The 20,673-nt window shown below is 41.8% G+C and overlaps 1 protein-coding gene across 2 annotated transcripts in view; it reads right to left on the bottom strand.

The window, feature by feature from the left end:
* dpysl2b (dihydropyrimidinase like 2b) overlaps nt 1–9,417 on the bottom strand; it is a 31,288-nt gene extending 21,871 nt beyond the window's left edge. The window contains exon 1 of one of the 2 annotated variants that reach the window (XM_085413538.1): nt 8,751–9,417. In XM_085413538.1, coding sequence (XP_085269664.1) covers nt 8,751–9,017 — 267 coding nt within the window. In that variant the 5' untranslated portion in view covers nt 9,018–9,417. Of the gene's footprint in view, nt 1–4,900; nt 5,226–8,750 lie in introns of those variants that run through there. The other variant, XM_085413539.1, reaches the window with a different exon arrangement.
* Nucleotides 9,418–20,673: the final 11,256 nt, after the last annotated feature.

Here is a 20,673-nt window from a genome sequence, read left to right as displayed (position 1 = left end):
AGTAAAAATCTGTCTTGTTCTCTGTCACACTATCAGCACAGCAGGAAAGCCTGTGTCTAAAGATAAATTTTTTCAGAAATGTTGTTTCTGTCGTTATGTTTAGCTGCTAAATGTATGCTTTACTCACCAGATGATCACTAGATGGGCCTTTTTCTCATTTAGTTAGAGGGGTATGGACTCTGCAGTGCTTTGGGGCGTAAAAACAATGAATTAAAAGCTCTACGAAGCTAAGGAGAAGTGTAGATTTACATAATACTTCTCATGAGGTTATGAGAGATCCTTATAATTTTTACAGGTATTATTAATAACGTAAAACATTGTGCTTAAGAAAAAGAAACAGACTGGGTATAATGGAAAGCAGAGGTAATGGTTTTGTTAAATCACCAACATCAATCAAATGCTGCGATTATTAAAATCCTGACATTAATAAACCACAGCACCATACGGAGGAAAACTAAGACCCTCCACAGGAAGAGAAGAGAAGCCTGGGTACTCAAACTGCTGACTTTCATAAAATCAGGGCAAAATCAGCTTGGGTGCAGTGAAAACGTCTGCCAGTGTTAGACGTAACCCGGCAACATTGTATGTTGTTGTCCAAATGGAAGATATCCTGGAAACAGTTAAGTCAGGTGGAGAAGGCTGCCAGGTCAGACATGCAGCATTATGATTTATATTTGTCCTGGATTAGTCAAAAAACAGCCCACTGCTAAAATCATCTCCATACATGTTCAGCCAACCACTGGGAAAACACTCTGCTCCTTCAAAATAAAGTGCAAAACAGGAAATAAAGTAATTCCCAGAAATAGTCATCTGCACATTAATGACATGAAAAAACAGATACAAAATTTTTCTAAGTAGTCATTTCTGTTTTATTTATAAAACACACTTGATGCATTGGATGAATGTGATTCTTCCTTTGATGCAAGAAATTCCACTTTTACTTTATTTTCATGATGACTGATCACCATGTTTTTAATTGTTTTAGCCTCTTAATCCATAAAAACACTCTTCTTTGCTATTAAAACTTGCTCATTTAGTTTGAAAAGTCTCTTAAATTGCTCTGTTATCCTCCCACATTCACAGGAAATGAAAATATGACATTCTTTATTTCTCTGAAAATTTGACTTAAAAACTTTTTTCCACTAACTCATAACTCAAACCCCTACCACTGAAATAGAAAGTAAACTAGCCTAAATTCCCAATTGAAATGCAAAACTAAATTTAAACTTTCTCTTTGACTACAAAATTGTTTAATTAATCTCAAACTTGAAAAAGAATACATTCATTGACCTTTTTCCTGTGACATAGCGCAGCCGGAGGAGCTGCGATACTGTTGCTCAACAGCATTCCCCTCTGCTCAGCAGCTGAATAACAGCAGAGTTGATACATGCTGTACAGTCTCCCTGACTTCTGGCTTTATGAATGGGGGAATTCGGGATGATCCTGAGAGGTGGGGGGAATAAAAGAAAAGGAAAAAAAAAAACAAGGTTGAGTCAGTGGGTGGCTGATTAGGAGCGTAGTGTGATGTGTGAAGAGAAGGCACTCCGGGCTGTGTTGCAGGGTGAGATAGCTGCGTGAACTCACTCCAGCCACGTTTGAAGTAACTACACATGCACTGCACTGTCACCAGAGACACTGCTCTACTAAAGGTATGTTATAGTAGCACACTACTTAATGATCCTTCATTTGCTGAGGATTGTAGCCACTGAGACTTTAATCCAGGACAGTCTTATAATAGCCTCGCTCTATTTTTACCTCATTCACTGGAGCTGCATTTAAACAGCCTTCTTGTTCTTGATTTACTTTTATCTGTATTTATAGCCTTCACTGAAATAACTCACCCTCATTCTAGAGCTGAAAGAGCCAATCAATCAATAAATGCATCAAAGGAAATGTAACTGATTGAACCATTTTTTCTGCTTACTAATCAGTTATGTTTTCATCAAGCAAAAATGAGAAAATATTTTTCCACTTGCAGCATCTCAAGTGCAAACATTACTCCGGTTTTCTTTTCAGGGATTCTTTTTGAATCTGTTCATTTGTTTTCTGATGGATCGACTCTGGGTTTAATCTTTCGAATGCCAGCATGAAGAGTGATAAGCATCTATTAAAGGTTCTGCTCAAGCACCAGTTTAAAGGCCAAATATAGTCTGTCCACAGTGACACAAAACAGAGAACAGACTGCAGAATCAGCACATTTGAACTTTATAAATTGATCACATTCCTAATAAATGACACAACTTGTTGACGGACTAAATATTTAACTGTTTCACCACCAAAACTGTCAACTGTGACAATACCAGTTGTAGAAAGTGATAGAACGTCTTTAAATTTGAGGCGGTTCGGGCATCTTAAAGACTCCTGGGTGCCTCCTAGGTGAGGTTTTGTGGGCATGTCCAACTGGTAAGAGATCCCAGATCAGGGCAGACCCAGGACACACTGGAGATATCATCTCTCTCAGGTGGCTTGGCAATGCTTTAGTAAAGCTAGAGCCGGTGCTTGGGAGAGGTGGTCTGAGCATCTCTGCTTAAACCCATCAGAAATTGAAGGAGTGGATGATATGTTGTAGACTCCAAAATTCATATTTAATGGCTAATAACATTTTAAAAAATAAACAGTGTCAGCCCTGCTTGGCTAGTTGTTCAGTTTCAATGATCTTGTTGTATGAATCTGGTTCTGAAGTCACACAGAAGCACCAAGTCCAGGTGGTGAACTTGCAGAGGTTCATTCATATTTGATGAGAGCCGCCCTAAGTCTGTCCCTGTCTGTGCAGCTGACCCATGTCCATCTGGCTAAACTGTTCTATGGAGCCCAGTGCTCCACCCAGTTCAATGAAAATATTCAAATTCAGTAAAATATGTAATTCATACTGATTTGAGTGGTCTATGAAGAAAGGTGCGGAAGGCAAGGGGCTCATTTGCATCTACTTCAGCATTTGCTGTTTACTTTTAATTCAGTGTAACCTTCATTTCCTCTTGAGTGTCTTTTTGGTTTAATAAGGTCATCCATGCATCCTAATAATGCCTTTTCAGGTCCACGGGAACCAAACAGAATGCTACTTTCCAGCATCTACAGTTTACAGTTCCAGTAACATCTTCCTCACATTCTCCTCTGATCCCTCTGCTAGATCTTCAAGAGATCCCCTCTGACTCTGACTCATTTCTTATGTCTTTCATGCTCTGTTTAAGAATAGACAGTCTATCCAGTTAGGTCTGACTACAACACCCACTAATCCTCTGATCTTTCCACCATCCATCTGCTGTGTCTCAAGCAGTTAAGAGAGAGAACTGAGGAAAATTATTCACGTGAGAGGTTGCCAGTTATCACCAAGTGATGCATGATATTAACACAGAGGAGAATTTTTCATATTATTGCTAGAAATATATATTAAGCATCAATCTTTCCATGATGTGGATCTGCTTCAGTGTACGTACATAGAGACGTGTGTCTCTTTTAAAGAACTATTATTTCAGTTAAATCTGAAGTTGATGAGAGCTACATGAACAGTCAACCACTTAGACACTCCAATTACAGTTTGCTTTGGCTACCATGACACAAAAGGCTAACAGCTCTGCATAATGTGGGTCAGGCCGTGGCTCTGAAATAACTCTGGCAGAGAAAGCTCCAATCAATCGATTAGCTGATCAAAAGAAAACTTTATTGAATAAAACAATTCTTATAATCTACTAATCAGCACATATCTCAGAGACAACCCGTGACCATAATCATGCTTGTGCTATGATCTCCTCAGACTGAAGAGGTTTTCCTAGCTTGGTGAAACCTTTGGGGAGCGTGGGCCTGCTAGATAACAGGATAATGATGCTTCATATCCTGCTGCTTGAATGCTTTGTTTAGTAAGTCCACAATTAGAAGGTGCAGATCCATCTGTATGGCTTTCAAACAGGCTCTTCTGGGTCACTCTTCACCATTGTTTCAGCTCATTGACATCAGGATGAAAAGGCAGTGACCTCCTCCCTGATCAGCTCTGCCTATATGCATCTTCCCTTCATTACACAGCTGAAAGACAGGCATGGAAGGAAATAGGACCCACTGTCCCCTCCCTTCCCTGGCTCCCCTCCCATCCCCTCCCTATTCTCCACTTTCCATTGAAGCACCACATCCCTGCAGCTTCGCTATGAATTCGGGGAAATAATCTGCTCCACAATGACACACTGAATGTATCTTAAAGCCTTTTGTGCCTTCTAAACGGCTATATATATATATATATATATATATATATATATATATATATCTAAATATAGAGATATATATATATAGATATATATATATATATATCAAGGATGGCTTTAAAAAAGGAAAAGACGCTAAGGTTAAAAGAAACAGCCGGGTACTGAGCCGTGGAGCGGATGCAGGGAAGCATTTGCTCCACCAGTTGGTGTGCAGTGATACCCGGCCACCAGACACAGTCTAACAAAGACCACCGGCGTGAAATCTCAACTGTCATGCATGGCACGGAAGAAGAAATGCAGGGGTGGAGTGAATGTGCACAAACAATGGATACTCTAATGTAAAGCGAGAGCTCGGGTTTATCCGGACATAAGCACTTGTCGCAAAGATGCTGCAAAAAAATAAATAAATAAATAAAAACACGAAAATTTCAGCCTCACCATACTATCGCTGGCCTCACTGATTTCTCGACCCTCGTGTGCTTTCGATCTCACAGCGAAACAGAAAACCATCTACAAAACGCTTTTATTTTATTTTGGAATTTCTTTTAGGAGATCAACTCTTGCGCCATTGCCCTGGATCGTCGAGGAGCGCAGCGGCGCAGGGACCATGCCGCCCCGGTGACATCCTGCAAACACACCCCGCAGGCCCACACCAGCCAGGCTGGACCCACTCACTGCCACTCCAAACGTGAAAACACCCGAGCACTCACTGTGATGCGGGGAATGTTCTTTTTGCCTTGGTAGCCAGACATCTTCACCGGTGTTTCGTGTGCGCCGCAGACCGCTAGAAATGCAAACGGGACGGATTACCGCTGGCTGCCGGGCTGTAGTGAGGATGATGGTGATGAAGATAAATAGGGGGGAAGACTACACAGACACGGGTGATCTGCAGGAGGCCACAGACGTGAAGAATCAAACTATCGCTCAACTCCGGATCCTGGCAGCCTCCCGGTCTCCGCCGATGCACCAAACCGTTCCTTCCCAGACGGAGTCAGACAAGAGGGGAGGGAGGGACCGCTCGAGAGCCTCTTCCCAATAAAAGAACCCCACGGAGCATGCGCAGAGCCTCGCCCTGCTCCATTGACAGCAGAGAAGCACACTAATGCCATCAATTGCTTTCGCCGGATTAGGGAAGGCAGGCAAGCAGGGAGTGCAGCCTGCAAACATCCACCGAAGGAACAAATGAAGAAACAGCCAGCAGCCATCTTACCTCATATTATCTGCTGTGTGTCTGAAGGTGGGGGTGTTATTAGAGCGAGCAAGAGCTCAGGCTCAGGCAGGGTGACGTGATTTCACCTGTTTCCAGATCTGATCAACTTGAATGGTTCTCAATACAAATTGGGATTACAGCACTATTTGAGAAATGGGTAAACCTGGAATCACGGGAATGGAAATTTGGCCTTTTGTGTGTTTGGCAAATGCTGACAGACAAAATAGTCCGACATTGTTCGAGATTTACTTAGTGTTTGCATTTTTATTTTTAATCAAAGACCGATCGAGAAGACTTCACTTCATAGTAAAAGAAATGTGATAAACTCTGCTTTCATTTTTAAAATGTTCTTCCTCAGTACACAGTTAACTTTATTATTTATCTATAACAGGTTAAAGCAGTGTAAGATTACCAAAAGTAGTCAATTGAGCTTAACCAGATATATTTTGTACTCAGAGGCTCTCCGCTAAATTTTGTTTTGTGCTTATTTATAAATAGAAAAAATATGTATTTGAACTGACACAGTTCCTTTAAGACCAAAGTTTGAAAACCGTTTGTAGTTTTTATGTCTGTGTTTACACCTGATTTTAAAATGCATTCTGGGAAATAAGATTATTAGTAGACAGCAGCAAATATACACTCATTAGACACTTTATTAGGTAAACCTGTTCGGTTGCTTGTTCACTCAAATATATAATCAGCTGATTACATGGCAGCAAGTCAACCCACTGAGGCATGTTGACATGGTCAAGATGACCTGCTGAAGTTCAAACCGAGCATCAGGATGAGAAAGAAAGGTGATTTAAGTGACTTTGTGACTTTGATTGTTGGTGCCAGACAGGATGGTATCGGCATTAAGAAAACTGCTCACTCCCACAAACCCATCTCCAGGGTTTACAGAGAATAGTCCAAAAACAGAAAAAAAATCAGAGATCTGAGAAGAACGCATCAAACTTTAAAGCAGAAGACCACGCTGCTTCTGCCAGCTAAGAACTGGAAGGTAAAGCTACAGTTTGGCTTACTAAAATTAAACAATGGAAGATTAAAAAATGTTGCCTTGACTGATAAGCCTCGACTTCTGCTGTGACATCCAAATGTTAGGGTCCAATTTGGTGTATACGCTTAAAGCATGGCCTCCACGGTCTTCCGCTAGGCATAAGGATTCTTTGTGGAACAGTAGATTCACATCATGATGTGCAGCTGATCAGCCACAGGACTTACCAAAGTAGTCTGTAATGCTTTTGTCTTGATGTGTCCCTGACAAGGATGTAACAGGAAAATATGTCATTAGTGCAGCATGTGGTGTTTCTTTTTTTTAATGCCATGGACACGGATGACATTTTCCTGCCAGTCTCAACAGCTGCTATAACCATTACTTTGTTTTCTTAATGTGCAAGGGAGAGAAAAGGGACAGTGTCCTTTAACCTTCCAGTGGAAGTGACGAAGCCGGTTGTGAAATATGTACAGAAGCCTTGGAGACATGTGATAAACAGTTGTAAACAGTGATGCCTCTTAGCCATCCGCATGTAATCAGATTGCCCAAGGTGCATTAAAAAACAACTGCAAACAAAGTCCTTAAGGCAAGAAATTGCTATCTAAAGTTCATTTGTTATATAAATGTCTGTAAAACCACAGTAAAAGTTGTCAATTCAGTCACAAACTCAGTTTTTCTTATTTTCTTAATTTGAATAGCCATATTAAAGAGGGCCAAAGTTTAACATAATGAGTTTACATGTTATGTAAGTACATGTAATCCCCATGAGACAAAAGCTCAGGCTTCAGACTGCTCTAACAACATGTTTCAGACAGTTTTTTATGCTCTTGGCTCCGTATGACATCATAGAGAGTTGTTATCCAAAATATGGTGATCTTAGGCAAACAGCTTCACCTACCTGCTTTTCAAACCTTCTGTTTACCACTGATCGCCAATCAGAGGAATGCTGGTTTAAAAGGAGGCTAAAGGGAGTTACATGCCTTGTTTCAGACAGAGGATCTGCACAAAGGTTTAATATGAGATAGAGAAGGATTATTCTAAATTGTGACTTGTGCAAACCTACTCTAGTAGAGTCCATGGATTCAAACATGGAGCTGGAAATCAGTGCTAAAAAATCATGTACATTTACATGAATTCAATAGAGTTTTATCTTAACGTGTTATTAATTAAGTCTGTAAAGCTTACTTTACAATAAGTGTACAATAAATGGTGTGGGTTACAAAGTGCAGTGTGTGCCTCTGAAATTGAGTGGAGCAGAAGTAAAACTAGAAATTGCGAGTGCAGCGAACCCACATTTACACACAATAGCTGAGTAAACATGCACTGCAGCGCTGTTGTGTCGCATTTTATCCACCACAGTCCTAAAATGTCAGCTTGCTTTTGAAGAACGCAACGCTGAAATGCATCTCCTGTAATAATGACATCACTGATATTGAAGATCACATCAATTAAGTCTGTGAAGTCTGTGTTTGTGAAGTAAGCTCTCACATCAGAAAAGTGAAGAGCAACTAACTAATCATATATGACTTGAAGAGATGGAAGAGAGTAGGGAGTGGGTTGTGTGGCGAATGCTTCCGATCAATATGTAACATGATAAAAGGGCTCAACACCAACGCCCAAAGCTTTTAACAGCATCCTGAGTGCTTGAGTATTAAGTAAAGGAAGTACAGATGTGGGTTGACCACCAATCACTAAAACCTGAATAACTGCTTGAAGCAGCAGTAAAAGACGTGATAGATTTTCCTGCAAGTCATGCAGGTCAGGTTGAGCCTGTCCATCAACTCAGTTCTGCTGTTAAAAGAACGAGAGATCTCAAGGGCAGTAATGCTGCAATGGTCCAACCCTGCATCACCTTGCAAAAGCAACCAGTCTGATGTGTTCACAAAGGTGTGCCTCCTATTTAAATCATGCCATGGTAGATGACACATATGTTTATTTTTTCTTTCTCGTGCAGACCTGTTAACAGTGTTTCCTTCACCAACAGCCAGCTGCACTGTGCTGTTAAGGACTCTGACTAACAGAGCCACTCCCTCTGGCATTTCTGCATGGTGGGCCCTCTAACTGAGGGCCAGCGACTCTGTTACATCATAGTGCTTTCTGGGAAATGTAGTCATGGCAAGTTGTCTGGCATAAACTGGATGTGTATGCTTAAACAAACTCTGCTGAGTGGCAAAGGCTCTGTGACTGATGCGATTGTAGATGAAAAATGGCGCGGGTGTGTGCAAAAAGCTGAATGTTGGATGAAATAAATGAGAGCTGGAATGATAAATGTAGAGAAAGAAAGACAAAAGGAGGAAGACTGGGAAGGAGAGGTGTAAAATATACACAATCGGCATGCAAAATCGGAGAAAATTACCCGTTTATCATCGAGATTCTGCAGAGCCTCTTTCCCTGTGCTCTCCCTTATCTCTACCTTCCTCGGCTGGGAGATGTCGGTCTGTCGGTCAATGACTCGCCCGTCACTCCTGCCCCTGCACGCCGAGAGTGCATCAAAGTCCAGCGTCTTGCTGTCCGAGGAACCTTCCACTGGACAGAACACGCCACAGAATTTCTGCCTGGGCCTGGCCGGGCTCTCGGAGCCCATCCTCTGAAAGAAAGCTGGCATTTCCCCGGCGGTCGACATCCCTTCCAGGCGGTTGGTTGTGATTGGGTTTAGCGGTGTGTAGCTGCACAGATGCTCGGAGTCTCAGCTTGTTGTGTTGTCCGGTTTTTTCCCCTTCCCTCAGCGCTGTGCGCTTGGACAGCCACCGCCTTTGCCGGTTTTCAATCGCAGGTGGTCGCACTGTGACCAAAGCTGGAAAAAATCAGTAAAGCTAATGCTGCTCGAGAAAAAAAAGATACACACACACTCTCACGGTGGAGAGAGAAGTGCAAAATGAATCCACGTAATATCTGATATTAGGGAAAGATGTGAGACAGCCTTCTGCTATATTGCTTGTCAGTGATTCCGCCACAGATCAGCAACAATTCTGATTTGCTTACTCATGAGTCTAAATTAGCTCCTTGCCCACAGCTGTTTGAGTTATAAATCAGCATATGAGGGAGAGACCTAAAGTCTGGCTTTGTCACAAAGAGATCCTATAGGGTGGAGGAGGAGGATGTTTCCCAATGAGGGATTACCTGTAGCCCGAATGAAACCGTCCAGACTGGCACTATCGGGAGCGCATCACAGCTGAATGTCCGGAAATATTGCGCTCTCACTTGTCCAAACTGAAGACTTGTTCGCTGTAGCTCTATTTAACCCGGAGACAGTGTCCTCGCAGCTGTCCTGCCCGCCAGAGAGCTGTGTAATGTAATAATTAAAGCGTGGCGTGCAGTCTTTAAATGTCTCTGCAGGGCGTCTCTGTCGGATGTTTGAGGTCAAGAGTGGCCCAGCACCATGGAGAGTTCCTCAAAGTCACACCCAGTCCAACAATGAGGATAGCTGTCCCTTCAGCACCACACCCCGGGCTCCAACACACACACACACACACACACACACACACACACACACACACACACACACACCCCTCAGGTGTGTCCAGCACTTGCTCAAGTTTCAACTCCAGCTTCCATTTGATTTGTAGTCAAATCATAAAGTTCAGCCACTTAAGGGGAAAGGAAGTGGGGACATGTGGACGCTCTCTCCCTTGTATTACAAGTTACTTAAATGATTTGAGCTGTTATTATTTATTTAGTTTGTCTTTTATCTGTTTCTTTTACTTTTACCACTTCCTACAGGACATATGGCAGCCCCAAGCAACGTAATGTACGTAGAGTGTGTGACATCATATTTTCCATGTAAGACCCACCCCTTCAAAACTAACCAGAACCATATAGAGGAATACAATTTCAATTAAGAAAAGATAGAATTCCACGTTTTGTTTCGAAACTACCAATTTCTCACCTTTAACGCAAGGGTAATGATGGCTTTCTCAGCTCTGCCACAACTTCAGCCTTGTGATTCAGCTGTTGGTTGAAATTTCATAATGTGATGAAAAAAAGAAAATACTTTATCAAACCTATATTAAGCCTTTAGATATAAGTTACACATCCTTCACTAAGGTGAATCTGTTAGAAAGGGATGATATTATTGTTCTATAAAACTGGCCTGTAATGTTTTATTCAAACTGCACATAGCTAATTCTCTGTTGGAAGCTCAAATATCCCAACAGCTAAACAGATAAATACGATGCAGAGTTGTAGAGAACCATAGTTGAAGTATTGTGCATAGTTTTGCAAAAGGTGTCTTAAGGTATCATCAGTGTCCTGTGTTGAAGGAACTTAAACTAGAGGAAATCAAAATAACAGTTCCTGCTGTCTTTTCCGCTTGGATTTAAGTTTTACTCTTCGCACCACTCTGCCTGGAAATGATCATAACATGATTTTCTTCCAGTTGGCATGTTTTGGTATCAAACCCAATGCCAGAGACACGGTCACATTTGTAAGAAAATGCTGCACCTACAATAACCCCAATATTATTATATCGATTATTACCCCTGCAAAATCTGCAGTGCAAAACTTTGTGTTAAACTTTCCATACTCAGCATGTTTTCAGATTGTCTTTTACCACATTCATTTGATGCATGAGACTGACAGCCTGGTTCGCTTACTGCATTTTTTTATGATCAATCTGCAGCTACACTGTACTAAAAGCTTAATACGGACGGACGGACGGACGGACGGACGGACGGACGGACGGACGGACAGACAGATAGATAGATAGATAGATAGATAGATAGATAGATAGATAGATAGATAGATAGATAGATAGATAGATAGATAGATAGATAGATAGATAGAGCCATGATTTCTGAAGTTCTTCCAAAGTACTTCTTTAGACATTGTCTATTTTTCCACTCCTTTTCAGTCCAGTCCTCGTACTTGACCATTTTCAGACTTCTGAATCACTGAAGCACTGAAAAATATTGAATCATTCTTAATAGATGAACCAGTGTCTACACATCACAGACAACTCAGCAAAGAACCAAGTTTAAATTGCATTTTTAAATACTTTGTTACTAACAACTTGTCATAAAAAAAACCTACTTTGTTCCTATTTCTTCATCTGAATGTAGGAAAAATGCCAAAGAAAACACTGGCACAAAAAGTTCTGCACCAACAAGGTGATTCCCAAAGAGCTATTAGCTCAAAACTCAGCATATCTCTGTACTGAAAAAGTAGCAGCAGTCAGTATCAACAGGTCTAAGGAGTGAAATCAAATGTAAAACCTTTGGTTTAAATCATCGTCAGTATGTATTAGTATGTAACCTGGTTCTCCTGAAAGCCCATTGTTCTGGGTATTTGTCGGGGGCCACCTACCACTACAATGACTAAAATGAATGCAGGATTCTTGTGCCCAATGTCCTTTGCCTCACATTGGGTAGTCCAATTCCAAATCAGCACTTAAGGGGTTAATCCTCTGAGGTTTAATCCCCTAACGCTGTGCTGTCTTGAAAATTGTTTTCTGAGGTTTTTGGTGATGACTCTAACAAACAAATAAACAAGCAGTTTAAATTTCTTCCAAAAAAAAAGTTATTTAGTATTTTCTTCCAAAACACAGGGTGGGGGTTAGCATAGGGTACTTGCCATACGTAGAACTCCCATGGTTAAATATTAGATGTCAGTATGTACAGTAATTACTTACCTATAAATAGCCTTGTAATGCTGTTTGTGGACATTGGAAAACAATACATAAAAGTAATAACTTTTCTTTCATAAAGACCTTTCTTTCTCCCGACCAACACAGCAACAAACGCTTTAACACTACAAAGAGTCATAAATGTAATTATAGATAACGCAAGCGCATGACTAAAGTGTGGTTTATAAAGTGTGGCTTAGCTCAACACCGGGACATTGTGTGGTTTAAAAATATCATACTTAACTCACCAAGTGAAGTCACATGAAAAACAGTCAGGTAGCCTGTGCAGATTTATATATATGACCTTTATATGTGTTGCTAGAGGTTAAGTGAAGGGTTATAAAGAACATTTGCAGATGAGCCTTACAGAGAACAGATGTGTTTGAGATATAAATAAATCAGTGTTGCATGGTGATCAATAAGACCAGGCTGTAACAGCTGATTCTAATAACACATTGTTGATTCCTGACTTCAAGCATGACAGACAAAAGCTCTCCTGCACAAGAGTCCGTGTCCGCGCAGTTTCCATAACAACGTGGTGGGCAGCAAATGGCTTTCCTGCTACTATTCCCTCTCCCAGAGGGCTGCAGTGTGTGTGTGTGTGTGTGTGTGTGTGTGGGCGGGTGGTCATTCCTGCAGGAAGATGGCAAAGTCTGATTTCTGAATGCCAGCAGTGGCTTCTGAAAGGTGAACATGCCTGGGGTACAGACACACCTGAAGGCCAAGAGTGTGCCCTGACACCTGTACACCTCCTGCCTTTATCCTGAACTGTCTTTACACTAAAAAAAAAAAAGTCCCCTGCTGAGAGCAGAGCAAGGGGCGGGCGGTGGGGGGGCAGCGTTAGATAATTAGAAGGGAAAGTTGGCGGGGTGCCCGATAAACAGTTGGAAGAGGCACAGGGAGAGTCTGGTCTCTGGACAGGAAGGGCACGGCTCTGGCATCCAGTAACAAATGTAGGACAAGCAGGGAGATCAGCAGTACGAGTGGATTCTGGAATCGGCTGCTCCAACCAAAACATACTTATTGGATTAGATTATTAGCCCTGTTCAGTTCAATTTACACAGCACTTTGTCAGTTTTGAGGGCAGCCAGTTTGATACTATGGGGGAGGAATGGAAACCTAGACTTTTCAGGAAACCCAAATCACTGAGCATGGGTCATCACTGAGCTGGTGCTAATTTATCATAAAAAGAAAAGCACAGGCGAAGAATCTGCTGCCTGATTTTGCATAGTTTTCTCTACAAATGACATGGTTTCCAGCATCAGTGTAATGAAGTAGGTTTAGAAAAGTCCAAATGAAATCAGAGAAGCTGGAAGGTCTGGGGGGACTGGTTGACTCTGTGTCTATGGAATCATTCAAAATGTCTCCATAAAGTTCAACACTCATTGTTTTTCTGCTACAACAGAACTTCTGCAACTTACACAGGAAAATATTATTCCAGTGGAAAATATTATTCCAGTAGAAGGAAGTTACAAGGGTTATGTGAAGAGAATTCATTTTTTAAAAATTTTCATCTACTGTACAAATACCATTAAAATGTTAGCCTAGCAGCCAGGTTGATATCTTACACTGAAGAGGCACAGACACTGATGTAATAGAGGTCTTTTGTTGTTGTTTTTTAATGAATTGTAGATTGAAGTAAGCAAAATTGTGCTTTTCGGTCACTGAACGTTATTCTTTGCTTATTCTTTGCTTATCAGCAGAATCATACGCAACAACCCATTGATGTCTCTGAGACGTTAATCTCGTAATCCTATTTAAATAAAATGATAAGTTTTAACAAGGAAATACTTCAATAAAACACAAGTACATTAAAACTTTACTTTAGTAACGTACTTTAATAAGTTACATTCCACCTCTGATTCTGTCTGTGTTTTTATTTGGGAGTTTGGGGCATTGTAAGCCTAACAATACTCTAGACCAATATCAGTGGGTGGGATCAGGAGGGGACCCCACCACTCGAAGGAAATCCCCTTCGTATCAGTATATGAACATAAATAAGATCAGACAATTCAGATACTTAAAGGAGCCTTCTGCTTACTGAAGACCTTTTTCCTTTTCAAAATAAGAAAATAAAAATGCTTACAATAAGTACAAAAGGTAATTTCAGTTGGAAGTGGGAAATGAGTGGAAATGAGTTACTGATGGAAACAAGCAGGAACAGGCACCCTGATCAAACCTGTTGGGCTGTGTTTTGTTCTGTTTCAGTATCTTTGTGTGCTGCTGCAGTGTATTCTGCTGAATCCTGAGAAGAAGGGGAAGAAAGTCTCCTTACAAGAGGGAGAGATGGAGCTGGCCACCACCCTGTAACCCATGGTAACGCCATCAGCTGCAGTGGGAGGGGCTATGTGTCACACTGTGTCCGGATTGGCTAGGAACAGGTGTGCTGAGGTTCCATATAGGGAAGATGGAGGAGGACCGGTGGAAGCATTATTGGGTTGAGGTGGATGAGGCTGCCTTCAGATCAATTATTTTATTGTCTGTGATTATTCTGTGTGGGGGGTTTTCTGCTACTTTGGATTATCCAAACTTCTGGTATTTCTACAGGTTGACCAAAATATCCCTTAGAAACCTGTAGAGTGCCACATCATCCCGTTTTGTGTTTCATAAAGTGTGCAGGATGAGATGATCTTCTCTTGTGTTACTTTTGACACTTTTGCTTCATTACAGGAGATGCCATACACAGTCTGTGTGTAAGCATCTTCTTGCTGGAGTTTGAAACCAGATCCTGACTCTCAATCAGCTGATCATGAACCAGAGTCTGGAGAATCAAATGTCTTTGCATCACAGATCAGTAGGAATTTTGCAGAATAGCAGCTTCCCTTTACAACCAGTAAATACAACTAGTAAATTTCCCAGATGTTAAACTGATTAAGTGGGCTAAGTGCACTTCTGTATGTTTACTACTTAAGTTACTTTATGTCAATTAGGTTATTCTAAGTCATTCAGAAGCTCATTACAGTAACTAAGTGCCCTGATCAAAGAAATGCAGCCATCCATTAGCTAAACCTACTTTATCCTTGAAAGTCATGTCGGCCTGGAACATATCCCAGCTGCCACTGGGCAAGACAGCCACGCAGGCTCATGCCCAAGGTCGGTTTAGAATCACTCATTAAGCTAACTGGCTTTGAACTGTGAGAAGAGAAAACATACTCTGCAGAGAAAGGCCGCAACTGACTAGCGCATTCAAACTCTGAATTTTGATTGATTATTTTTAGAACTAAAACTGATCTCTTACATTTAAACCTCGTGATGGCTGATGATATTCACTGCTGGTCATCTGACATCACTGAAGCAGTTTAAACAAACAGATGGATAAGATTATGAGGTTCATGTACCCTGACTGTGGTATTATCTAAACTACTGAGGAAAAGATTGTTGAAACTGTTGCAGAATACCTCCCACTCGAGAGCAGAGCTTCAAGCTTTTAAAGTTGTGTTCTTCAGGGGTCCTATGGGACTGTTTCTAATCACTAAAATCAAACCGGAAGGTCTTCCTGCTTCTGCTTTGTGCAGCTAAAATATCCAGATGATGTTTCAAAGAAGAAAAATTAAAGAAATAATATCTTCTGATTGGTAAGACTTTTAATAGACAGGTATGCACATTTAAAAACAAGGAGAGACATTCCAAAAGCATTTAAATGTATAATTTACCAAAATGTTAACTGAAATTTGAGTTTGGGGCATTTCATTATCTCTTAAAAGGCAACCTCAGCCACATTTCTTTCTCTGCTCTGAGAATATTAACACTGTAATGGTCAAGAGCTCAAAGGAATTTCCAGAGAAGCTTGATGCCCCAGGTCTTAGTTACGTGTGCTAACTCATCAGGAAAGCACAGTTTTTGGACTGGATTGCAAAGTAATAGCTGTGGACTTTTCATAGTAGCTGTCTATGGAAGTACAGTAAGTCAGAGGAAAATCAAACTCTAGCTAGAATTTATTCTTACAAATAAGACAAGCAAAGTTGAGTCCTCTGAAGTTAAAAATATACACTCACAGCCAATTCATTAGGTAGACCTAATACCAGGTTGGACACCCTTTTGAATTCACAACTACCCTAATTCCTGGCACAGGTTCAACAAGGCAATGAAACATTCCTCATGATGGCATCACACAGTTGCTTTAGATTTGTGAGCTGCACATCAAAGGTGGGAAACTCCCATTCCATCAAATCAAATCAAATCAAATCACTTTTTATTGTCACATCACATGTGCAGGCACACTGGCACAGCACATGCGAGTGAAATTCTTGTGTGCGAGCCCCACAAGCAACAGAGATGTGCAAACACAACAACACAAACGAGCAAGATACAAGAATGGCCAACCTGAAACTAATAAATATATGTACAATATATAATAGTGTATGCATTTCTGGATGTGTATACTAAATATTTTCCTACGTGTGTGTGTGTGTGTGTGTGTGTGTGTGTGTGTGTGTGTGTGTGTGTACACATTTTTACAAATTAAATAGTAAAAAAATAAAATAAAATAATAATAATAATAATAATAATAATAATAATAATAATAAAATATATAAAATATACAGAGTTGAATATGTGCAAAACAAGTGGCATTTATATACAGTATGGAGTGCATAATGTTGAAGTTCCAGTAGTGAAGCTGAGGTGTCTATGACGTGTTCAGCAGTCTGATGGCCTGATGGAAAAAGCTGTCTCTCAGTCTGCTGGTACGGGACCGGATGCTGCAGAACCTCCTTCCTGATGGAAGCAGTCTGAACAGTTTATGGCTGGGGTGACTGGAGTCCTTGATGATCCTCCCCGCTTTCCTCAGGCACCGCTTCCTGTAGATGTCTTGGAGGGAGGGAAGCTCACCTCCAATTATCCGTTCAGAGCACCGCACTACTCGCTGGAGAGCTTTGCAGTTGTAGGCGGTGCTGTTGCCATACCAGGTGGTGATGCATCCAGTGAGGATGCTCTCAATGGCACAGTGATAGAAGGTCCTGAGGATGCGGGGGCTCATGCCGAATCTTTTCAGTCTCCTGAGAAAGAAGAGGCGCTGCTGCGCCTTCTTCACTGTTTTGTTTGTGTGTACTGACCACGTAAGATCCTCAGCCAGGTGTACGCCAAGGAACCGGAAGCTGCTCACTCTCTCCACAGCAGCGCCGTTGATGGTGATGGGGGTGTGTACTTCTCTGCACCTCCGGAAGTCCACTATCAACTCCTTTGTCTTTGCGACGTTGAGGGTGAGATGGTTGTCTTGACACCAGTGGGTCAGGGCGCTGACCTCCTCCCTGTAAGCCGTCTCATCACCGTTGGTGATAAGACCCACCACTGTAGTGTCGTCCGCAAACTTCACAATGATGTTGGAGCTGTTAGTGGCTGTGCAGTCGTAGGTGTAGAGTGAGTACAGGAGAGGGCTCAGTACACACCCCTGTGGAGCACCAGTGTTCAGTGTGATGGGGGATGAGGTGATGCTGCCCAGTCTGACCACCTGGCGTCTGTCAGACAGGAAGCTAAGGATCCAGCTGCAGAGGGAGCTGCTCAGTCCTAGATCCTGCAGTTTCCTGTCCAGCTTCGAGGGAACGATGGTATTGAATGCTGAGCTGTAATCTACAAACAGCATTCTCACATACGTGTCTCTCTTCTCCAGGTGTGACAGGGCAGTATGTAGTGTCAGGGCTATGGCATCATCAGTGGACCTGTTGTGGCGGTATGCAAACTGTAGAGGGTCCAGTGAGTCGGGTAGTGCAGAGCAGATGAAGTCCCTGACCAGCTTCTCGAAGCATTTGCTTACGATGGGGGTCAGGGCTACAGGTCGCCAGTCGTTCAATGAGGAGATGGTGGAGGATTTGGGTACAGGGACGATGGTGGCCATTTTGAAGCAGGCTGGGACTACAGACAGAGAGAGGGAAAGGTTGAAGATGTGCGTGAACACTCCAGCCAGCTGAGCCGCGCATGACCTGAGGACGCGGCCGGGAATCCCGTCCGGACCAGTAGCTTTGCGTGCGTTCACCTTCCTGAAGCACTTCCGCACATCCTCCTCAGACACAGTGTGCGCACTGACGTCATCCGCGGTGCGCACACTGTCCGGTCTCATGGTGTTCGCTGTGTCGAATCTAGCGTAGAATACGTTTAGATCCTCACACAGAGAGGCCGTGGTCTGCGGTGTGCTGGTTTTCCCTCTAAAGTCTGTGATCGTGTTTAGTCCCTGCCACATACTCCGAGGTTTGTCAAACTGTTGCTCCACCCTGTCCCTGTACTCACGTTTGGCTGCTTTGATCGTCTTCCGGAGTTGGTAATGTGCGTGTTTGTAGTCCGATGTGTTCGCGGAGGCAAAGGCGGTGCTCCGTGCCGCCAGTGCCGCGCGAACATCTCCGTTAATCCAGGGTTTTTGATTTGGGAAGGATTTGACTGTTCTGGATGGGACGACATCTTCCACGCATTTCCTGATAAATCCACAGACTGAGTCTGTGTATTCATCAATGTCTCTGGCGGCCACGTGAAACATTTCCCAGTCCGCGTGATCAAAACAGTCCCGCAGCGCAATTGGATTGAGATCTGATGGCTGCGGAGGCCATTTGGGTAAAGTGAGCTCATAGTCATGTTCAACAACTTGAGATTACGTGAGTTTTGTTGCGTTATCCTTCTAAAAGCAGCCATCAAAAGATGGGAAAACTGTGGTCATAAAGGGATGGAAATGGTCGGCAACAATACTCAGGTAAGACGTGACATTTACATGATGCTCACCAAATACCAAGGCTGGTATTATAGCATCACACCATTACACCTGAAACTTCAAGGCAGGTCCACGTTTTCATGTTGTTTACGCTATATTTTGACCCTTCCATCCAAACATCACAGCAGAGATCAAGACTCAAACCAGCCAACATTTTTCCAAACTTCTGGTATAGATTTTTTGTAGTCTATCCACTTCAAGGTTCAATACATTGTGCATTCAGATATGCCCTTCTACCTGCCTTGGTTGTAAAAACTGTTCAATAGCTCAGTAGTTTCAGAGATACTGTGACCAGCCCATCTGGTTTAAGTTACTTAAATCGCCTGTCTTCCCCAGTCTGATCCTCAGTTTATACTTCAGCAGGTCCTGATCATATGTACAGGCTAAATGCAGTAGGTTGCTGCCATGTGACTGGGTGATTAGACTACTTTAAACAGCTTCAAAAGATTAATTTAAATATTGCAAAGCCAACATCAAAACAAAGCAGTTGAAAATTATCTGAATATTCAATTGAGGTTTGTAAGAACTGCAAGGTGGTTCCTCTTTCCGAAAATAAAATTTAAACTTCAGGTTGTCAACTTTCAAGATAAAGAAAAAGTACAATACAATCATATTGCTTCATTCAGGTAATCTTTAATGACGAAAATGTCCATTATCTTCTCCAATGTAGTGGGGGAAAAAGAGATTAAAGCAAATGTAGCATTACAATAAACACTTTCATACCACGAGTCTTTCAGCTCCTTCCATTTCTATTCACATTAGGCCCTGCCATCAACAATGGAGGTCTTTTGTTTTCACACTTTAAATCATGATCCAGGTCCAACATGACTCCTGTGCGTTCACAATCTTTGTCCAACACCAAGAGAGGAGAAAAAAAACAAAAACATTTCAAAAACAAACTACACAGGAGAGAAGGATTACCACTTTCAAATGCTGCACATACAAACATAGGCAGAAAGAAAAACATTAGTATCTCTGTGGCTGAAACGAGAACATCCACACCCCGCAAGTGGTTCTTAGCCAGTCTTTGAATCAGCTTGTATGCATGATGAGGAGTCAAATTTTACTGTCCCCGTATCCTTTAAAGATTTTGTATGTTATTCTTTTGTACCGTAAAATTTCACAATGAAATTCATTTTTGAAAAGGGAACAAGTCCTTGTTAACATTTTGCATTTATGCTTGACTTTGTGTCATAAACGGGAAGAAACGGTCAAGCTAAAGCAAACGTGTTGTGTGGCGACTTACAGGAACTCATTGTGGTGCTATATGCTGATACGCGAACATCAACAGAGTAGACTCGGAGCAAGTGGATAAGGGGAAGAAAACTTAAAAGCACTCAGCTTACTCCTCGATGACTAAAAATAATTACAAAATAAAAAACATTTACTGCAGGTGGAGTGCATATCGACTCCAAATCAACTCTGCAGAAACGCTAACTGACTTCAAGTCATCTGGACCCAGGTTGGCTCAGACAAACTGATCAGCTTCAGAGATAAAGTTTTCCATGCATGCTACAGCCGTCCTAACATTAGAGCCTGTGTTTACACAAACTTTCCTCCAGTCAGTCAGAAGCTGCTGCAGCATCACGAAAGAGAGATAGATTGAGAACCACTGGGTACCTTCTGCCTATCCAAATTGATCCCTTCATCTGCAGCGTCAAGTTAATTCTCCTCGTTTTTTGTTTTGGCAAACCTGTTGGAGTGTCAGGAAGCACGGCTGGCTGTATCATTTTCCTTAATGGCTCTAAAATCTTTGGAAGTAAATTTCCATGTATAAAAGTAACTTGTTTCATGAGATATCCTCTAAACACTCAAAAATGTTCTCAAAGAAAATATCTAACTTCTTTTTTAATCTCAAATCAAAATCTCACTTTTAGGCCTTTTGGTATCGAACCTTTGAACAATACAACGCGTGCACTAATTTGAAACTATAATCGCGTAAAGTCCAGCCCAGTCTAGAGTTAA

This window comes from Rhamphochromis longiceps, linkage group LG7, assembly GCF_057381845.1.
Source record: "Rhamphochromis longiceps isolate RC_006_pf linkage group LG7, R_longiceps_female_GT1.1, whole genome shotgun sequence".
NCBI classification, from domain to species: Eukaryota; Metazoa; Chordata; class Actinopteri; order Cichliformes; family Cichlidae; genus Rhamphochromis; species Rhamphochromis longiceps.
The sequence above is the reverse complement of the archived record's forward strand: the minus strand, read 5'-3'. Positions and strand labels throughout refer to the sequence as shown.